Genomic DNA, 8,329 nt, shown 5'->3' with positions numbered 1-8,329 from the left:
TGTAGTATACTATAGTATAGCTTAGTGTAGTATGTAGTGTACAATGTCTCATATAGTCTAGTATAGTATAGTATTCTAATAGTATTTAAAATTGAATGGTAAATTAGGATGATTCAGTGAGAAAATCAGCAACTTCAACCTGTATCAACTTCAAATATACCTCACATTCATTTTACTATTCATTCATTTCATTCTCTCTCTTTCAACACACTCTCTCTCTCTCTCTCTCTCTCTCTGTCTTTCTATCTTTCTTTAGCTCTGTCTCAAAAACTTTCTTGACCCCTCCATGTTACTTGATGCACCTGTAAGTGGCAAATGAATAAATGTAAATATACCATCAGATCATAATTATTCTACATTATTCTAACTGAGGCAGAACATAAGATTTTGTCAGGTCAGAGCTGGCTGGGTCAGAGACGTGGTCAACAAAGGCCGTCTTCTGGGAAAAGCTCCACAAATACAAAGGCCATATTCAGTATGCTGACCACCCTCCCTTCGGATCATTGTCTACTACTCGTCCATGGATGGCAGACTCACATCCGCATGACTACAACAGCATGAGTCTAGGCTGATTTCCCATCAGTAACAAATGGCCTTTCAGTGGATTTTTTTTTTTTTTTTTTTTTTGCGTGTGTTTGTGTTTGTCTGAGATGCTGCTGTTCCAAAAACTCACCAGGACTTTTGTCATGGGGGTAAAACCTTAATAGCTAACGCACCATTTGTTGACAAAACAGCACATTCACACTGATAAGTTGCAGGGATTCGCTGTGGTTGAGTCAACAGGAGAGGTGAACCTGTTACGACCTGTTCAACAGTCTACCTGAATGCTTGAATGTTTGTTGAGTTTAGTAGTTCTTCTACAGGTTGTTTGGTTTCAGTGCAGTTTGAGATGTTTGGTGGGCATATGTAAGGTGGCTTTGGATCTTAGAAGATACTGAAAAAATACATTGAAGGGATAGGTCACCCTCATTTTCATCTATTTGATCATTTCGACCTAAAGTTTAATCTGTCCTTATTTGAGCACAGGTGTGTCCACGGTGAAAACATGCTGGCAACTGTTCTCACCAGCTGGGTGTGATTTGTTGTCCATCCCTTTTTTTATTACTACATTCTTCACAGTGCCCAAACTAGTATGACCCACTTTTGTTTTATTGCTTGCAAAGTTAAATGTGTTGTTCTGCAAGGTGATTATAGCCTTTGAACAAACCAAACAGAAAGCAACAGTGTGAGAACATGTGCCATCATGCCCTTTATAACTTCACCAAGAACCACCATGGAAGCTTTTGGGAATTCCCTCTGATTTACTTCCTCAAGTCTCAGACCTCAGTCATACTCTCCATCACCATCTTGTGGCAATTCAACAAACAGCAAAGGAGTATGCAGTGGCAATTTGCCTTCAATCTTAAATTCAACATAAATTCAATGGGCAACTGTGGCACCATGGGAATGTGGTTTATGCAGGCAAAATACTTTGTGATTTATTAATCCAAACAAGCAAGCAAACCAAGGAGCAAAGAGATTATGTTTCCTGCTGCCTCTCCTGGTCTTGTAAGAAAAGCATAGGCCCACCAAGGTGCATGCTGGTCCTAAACCAGTCTACCTATATAGATAACCTAATGTGCCCATAGTACTACCCAAAATAAACAAAATATTAGTCAACCAAACTAACTATGCTAGATAAGCAGATAATATAAAGAAACTAATGACTAACAAAAGACAATATTATCAAAAAATTAAACAAATTAATTAATATAATCGAAACTCAAATAAATGAATCAACAGACAAACTAGTAAGTAGCTTTTACAGAGTAAAAGTATATACTACTGTAGTATTTAATAAACAGTGGTTTTCAGAAAGTATCCAGACCCCTTCACTTTTTACTTTTTAATGGACACAACTGCCAGTTTGTGCCATCAGTACACACTAATTACCAATAATGACAAAGTGAAAACTTTTTATTAAAAATCCTAAACTCCTTTTAACAAAATACTCTTAATCCAGTACTTTGTAGAAGCTCCTTTAACAGCAATTACAGCTTTGAGTCCTCCTGGGTAAAGTGTCTACAAACTTTGCACACCTGGAGTTTATCTCATTCTTCTTCACAGATCTTCTCCGGCTCTGTCAGATATATCAGACTATTAAAATCACGAGTCTAAAGAAAAAGGCCTTGTGAATTTTGCAAATCAAACAGTTAAAGACACTGGAAAGGTTTCTGACACAGTGACAGACCTGCTCCAGCTGTGGCCTCACGTGGCATGGATCAGCTCAGTGTGTGAAAGGGTAATGTGACTGGCGTTAGTCCATGTCCATGTAAAACAGTGTTTGTACAGAAATCACACACAGCTTTCATTTGTCCATGTTTGATTAAAAAGAAAGAACACGAATAACATAACATTTTTAAATTATATGCTGTGTCTGTGGAAACCTATTGGTTAACATGGGCCCAGCAGGGAGAATCATGGGGGGCTGTAACTGATCTCTCTGAAAGAGCCTGGTCGTCCAACACAAGAAGTGTGGGAACAAGCTCTTCACAGCTGACCCTGGTGATGTTTTTATGCACCCAAAGTACCAAAAAGCTGTGCCTGTTTTCTGTCGGTCAATCATCTCTTCACTTAAATCTGCAGTTTCACAGAAGCAGGAACACGGTCTCCGAGCTCAGTTGAAAAAAGTCAAAATAATGATTCATTCTACAGACCATCTAGATTTGACCCTATGGCCCAAATCAAACTCTCCTGTGTATGAAAAGACATTGAAGGTGGTGGTGAATCAATAACCTCACATTTCCTACCAGCTCTCGGTTGAATATTTGAAGCTCAACAGCTTTGACAGATAAATCTGACATCATTAAAAGGGCGCTGATTGTGTGACTTCACAATTATGCGATTTTATGTGTGCAACAGATTTTTTGTGCAAAACAGTTTCTTTAACTCTGATCTTGTCTTATTGACATTTGTACATTTAAGAACTGTGTGATATTGACAGAGGAGTGTGTACCTCCCATCAGTCGTTAAGGAGTAAATTACAGCATTTAGAAATATATAGCACACAACCTTTGACATACAATAAATGATTTGATGAATATAAAAAGAAATTTCTATGGATTGCTTCCGAATTTTTTGTAGATTATCTGATTTAGTTTGGATTATTGTATTGATTATGTGCAAACTGGTTCTATTCATTTTTGACTATTTACAGGCAATCTGTACCAATGGTTTTAAATCAGCCTCCATCTTATAGCCCGGTGGCACATGGTTCTGTGCTCAGTCCCTTATTATGTACAATTTATTTAACAATAACATTACTCCAACAGACTTGTGATACCCAGTTTTTGCAGATGACACGTTTGGTTCCTCTCCAACTCAATCCAGATTAAAGACGGCCATCTACATCTACACATAATCTTAAACTTGTACTCAGTGCTGCTTTACTCTGAAAACCCACACTTCCATCTCAAATCTTTTTGCCATTCCCATATGTGTAATGGTAAATTCTGTAATTACAGTGTCAATATTTTGTAGGTGTGGGTAGAAAATTAACATGTAAATTGTTAAATCGTATATATAGTGGAAGTATATTTATTTGGTTCTGTGTTTTTTATCTGATGATATCACAGATTGTCAGATCCAGATTCAAACCATCAATTCAAAATCATTTAAAAAAGCCTTATGTTTTGCAGCAATAATAATATACATTATACTGTTCATGATGCCAAAACGTATCATATATTTGAAAATATAGCATCATTTTAAGATACGGTAAAAGATAGCTGAATTTACCTCTTGTCTACTACCTTTGTCTTACATTCTCTATTTGCCCTGATATTGGTGTCCTGTACGTATTTTATTGATACATGTATTTACAAGATAATTGCATTGTAAGTTACAGGCTGCATTTTAAAGTGTTCCCATGATTTCTATTAGCCACTGAATTACATTTACATAAGTCTCTGGTGAAGATTTAAATGTATTAGGGTCACAGAGATACATGCAATGAATTGAATGAATAGTACTTTGTAAATTGTGCCATAGGAATGTTTGTTTATAATTTAGTTGTATTTGTAAGTATGCTATGTGTATTTTTGTTGGTTTATGGCTTGGAGGTCTCAGTGACTTTAGTAGGGATGACTCCGGTGGCCAGCAGGATGATGATGAGGAGGATAATGATGAGGAGTACGACCACCACCACGACCACATTCAGCTTGACGTTTTTCCACCAGTAGGAGCAAGACACTTTCTGAGACTTGTACTTGAAGTGTTTAGCCTGAGCAGGGAAAGAGGCGAGACATACCCCTAAATCAACATACTGTGTATTCATGACACGCCAGTCCACATTTTTCTGAGATTCTAATCTCTAACAATACCTGAATCATGCGCTTTAATAATAGCTTGGTTCAGAAAACAGGAAATTGTAAGCTGCTTTACATTCTCTAAGGATGTGACTGTAATGATGACAAGACTTGACTGAAAGAGACATATTTCCTGGAATGGGAAAACAAGAATAACGGGTAGAGCATTTCACGGAAAGTGGTAACTGATGCTGAGCAACACAGCCTATGCAGTGACGCATTTGAACCTCAGACAAAAGGGTGCAGGAACTGTAATGTCTTGAGTGCGGGATGACCCCTACTGACTGACACATCCCACTGTAAGTGTACAGTACATCCAAGATGCATTAGTGCAAGTGTATGAACAAAAATAACCCACAACACATCTCACTTTTACACAAACCATGGTCAAAGGAACTTCTGGAGACTTACCCCTTCTTCCATTTCCTCTGACCTGGTTACGAGGTTGACCACCTTTTCGTTTTTTTCAATGATTTTCTTCATATTTTCCTTCATCTGGTCTGTGACTACATTTATCTGATCCTTCAAGTCCTGCACCTTGTTCTGTGGCGCCGGCTCTGCTGCCATTCCTTCCTGCTCCTGGGAAGAATGTGTTTATTCATTAGCTGTAAGTACATTACATGCAAGAGTTTAACCATAATTGTCTCTGTACAACTATTGACGGTCTTGGATGATAGCTATGAAAAGTAAGTACATTTACACAAATACTGTACTTAAGAAATATTAGCATTTTGTGTCATTTCATACTTTTAGTCCTCTACTACCTCTATTTGCCCTTTTTACTCTATAACATTCATTTGACAGTTACTTTGCATATAAAGATTTAATTTGTAAACACAATCATCATGCATTGTTTTGTTATGGATAAAACTACACAACAGGATATAAAGTAGGTGAAATTTGAAAAGGTTAGATTCACTGAAGACACAAGGTAAAATGTCCTAAAATGTTAGATGTTGAGGTGTTTTACTGGCAGTTTAAGTTGAGGCACTAAAAGCATTTAATGTGTCACGTGAAGTTGAAGCAATGAATGTGCTTGAAGTATCTGTTGAGGTGTAGGAGCTGAAAGCTCAGGAGTAAACCCTGCAGGCAGATGAATTGTCAGTTTGTATGTAAATACTTTACGAAGTTGAAGTAACCGCTGAAGGGTGAGTGAGGGACCAGAGCAGCCGAAAAGTCAGTTGACGAGTAAGCAGGTGTTTGAACTGTCAGTTGAAGTGTAAGTAATAAAAGCAACTGAACTGTCATTAAGATAACAGCAGTCAAAATCTCAGTTGAAGTTCAAGTAAGACAGTGGAAGTGTGTGTACTGTAGGTAGTTTGGGTGTCAGGTATTGTGAAAGCAGTGACAGCAGCTGAAATGTCAGTAGCAGCTAAAGAATAAAAAATAGATGCGTGTCAGTTGATGTGTAGAGGCTGAAAGCTGAGTGAATATGATGTTAACGTATCAGTAATACACTGATTACATGACACATTTTCACTCATACAGGGCCAATTTTGCATAATGCCCTTTTACTATTTACATGTAAGAACATTTTGCTGATAATACTTTTGCTTCACTTCCAGGATCCACAAATTAAACCACAGACCACCATCTGATAAGATGTTTGCTTTTAGATGTTTTATTACAGAAAGTGTTTGAGACCCACGACCAAATTAGTCATGTCATTACTTACTTGTGGATGGAATTACAGGCAAAATAAATGATTTTTTGGCTGGGGAGCCCCAGGAGCCTCATCAAGGACCTCATTTTGAGAACCACTGCTCTAATTATGTTTTATTGCTACTTTTACTTAAGTAAATTGTAAAGTAAATTAAATTCTTCCTCTACCACAGTAACATTTCTGATTAATTTTGTCTGGTCAGCTGTGCAGCACCAAGTTAGCTCTTATCAGGGGTATAAATTACATGTTGTTGAATACAGCTGCTGATTAATCCTGATCCTTGGTTTAACCTTTGATACTTCTTAGGTAGGGGATTGGTATCTCAGGAGATTCACTTTACTGGATCTTCTCTTCAAGTCTTTGTATAGGGCCATCTTCTTGAAGACATGTGGAGTACCTCAAGGCACAGTGATTGCATCACTTCCTTTTTCTTTGTATACGCTACCTCTAAATCACATAATGATTTTTAATTTTTAATTCCTTATAAAAGTGCACACAACCTTCTTTATCCATACCAGCTGCACACCTCTGGGTATGGCAAAGGCAAACTTTAACATACTTTAACATAGTTGTATATGATTAGTCTTGAAGCTAGCAATGATTTGATGTCTTGCCTCTTTGAACCTATGTATTTATTAGATAGATTTAACTTATTTCACTTGTTTTATTACAGCTTACCGGACTAGTTATTTTTTAAATCATGTAATGGAACTGAATGAACGTTGTGAACAGGATAAGGCTGAGATGAAGCCAAAATGAGAAGAGGAACATATTAAGCGAGATAATTAACAATATGATGTCAAGCAAGTTTCCCCAGATTAGGAGAACTTTAATCTGTTCTGTGAGTAAAAAGGCAACACTCAAGGGCCAGGATAGTAAATGAACAAAACAACAGCCTGTGTAACTACAGATTGGTGAGAACCGTGGAACAGGATATTTAGAGAGTAGTTTGACCTCAGAGTAATTAATATCCTGACAGGTTTCCCATTCACCTTTGCCCTCAGAGCCACGAGAGGAAGCCAGCATCTCAGGAACAGGAAACCCACACATAAAGAAAAACAAGCACACTCAGCATCTTGATTTGGTTCATAATCATAGCTATTATCAATAGTTGTACCATGTAATAGAGTTCAGTCAGAGTGGGTTCTTATTTTAAGACCATGTGTGATGGTTATCTTGAAAATATAAGAAATATATACAGTAGAGACATTTCTGTATATTTATTCATCTTTATGATATTTATTTATTTTTTGTATAATTATCTCTCACTGTCTCACTCTCCTAATGCCACCTCAGTTTGAATCTCACTCTGGTTAGACTTCCTTCATTATACTAAATTACTCCATATGATTCCCCATTTTAAAAAGTAGACATTACAGTTGACAGCTATCTTCCCACTATTACCTGCCCACAGATTATGAAGGATTATAATTCACAGTCTATTTTTTTTTACACCAAAACAAATGTTCCTCTCTGTGTCTGTCTGTCCATCTCTCATAATAAAGCATTTATCGTTTGAAATATTAAGCTGCTATTCACTTACCATGTCTTTCCCGTCTCCTGATGTGTTTGTTCCAAGTCTGAAATATGGCCAGTGTATTTAAACCTGAATTACTGGAGTAACAGAACCATCGTCAGTGGTGATGTCATCAGCCTTTCTCTCCATAAGTGATTTAGGGTGGGATTGAACACTCACTGATCTGTTTTAACAGGGAATACATCCCATTAAATCATTAATGATAATATGTCATAGGAACTTTGCTCTTGTGCTACATTCACTAAGAACAGGAAAAACAATGATTTCATCTTGGGAGTGTTCATTTTTCCACTATAGCCATAGTGCTAACTCCAGATAAACAGCCTAAATGAGCTACTTTTGGTGTGTTATCTATAAGTAAGTGAAACCAGATACAAACTCTATAGCTCCTATAGAATGAGCTGAATCAATTGTATTGGTCTTTAAGTCGATGTAACTGCCAGCAGTGGTGCATGTATGTAGTTCTTTCTTTTGGTTCTCCCAAAAATTCCTGATATCTCTGACTCAGCAAACGTCAAGGGTGACTCCTACTTGGGTTTAAACTGAATATGACGTGAACGTGGCCCTTTTGCTGCAGATATTCTTTGTACCTTTTCATTTCTCACATTGGTGTATTGTCTTATTGTTTATGTCTGTACCAGGACTCCCTGGAAAACAGCTTGATACTGAGTGAATGAGCCTGTTTAAATGAAAGTAAATCAAACTGAAAATCCCAAACTGCAGTTGTTGGACTTTGTGATCTCTGATTATGTTGCGCTCACTGTAATCCCACAAAGTTTACAG

General features: G+C 37.3%; 1 protein-coding gene across 1 annotated transcript; it reads right to left on the bottom strand.

Moving 5' to 3' along the window:
* LOC130169103 (vesicle-associated membrane protein 8-like) lies at positions 1-7,808 on the bottom strand. Its single transcript, XM_056375536.1, has 3 exons — positions 7,553-7,808; positions 4,758-4,925; positions 1-4,261 (listed from the first exon to the last, which is right to left on the bottom strand). The coding sequence occupies exons 1-3, from the start codon at positions 7,553-7,555 to the stop codon at positions 4,088-4,090; spliced, it is 345 nt and encodes a 114-aa protein (XP_056231511.1). The 5' UTR covers positions 7,556-7,808; the 3' UTR covers positions 1-4,087.
* Between the last annotated feature and the right edge of the window lie 521 nt (positions 7,809-8,329).

Source organism: Seriola aureovittata, chromosome 5 (assembly GCF_021018895.1).
Source record: "Seriola aureovittata isolate HTS-2021-v1 ecotype China chromosome 5, ASM2101889v1, whole genome shotgun sequence".
NCBI lineage: Eukaryota > Metazoa > Chordata > Actinopteri > Carangiformes > Carangidae > Seriola > Seriola aureovittata.
The sequence above is the reverse complement of the archived record's forward strand: the minus strand, read 5'-3'. Positions and strand labels throughout refer to the sequence as shown.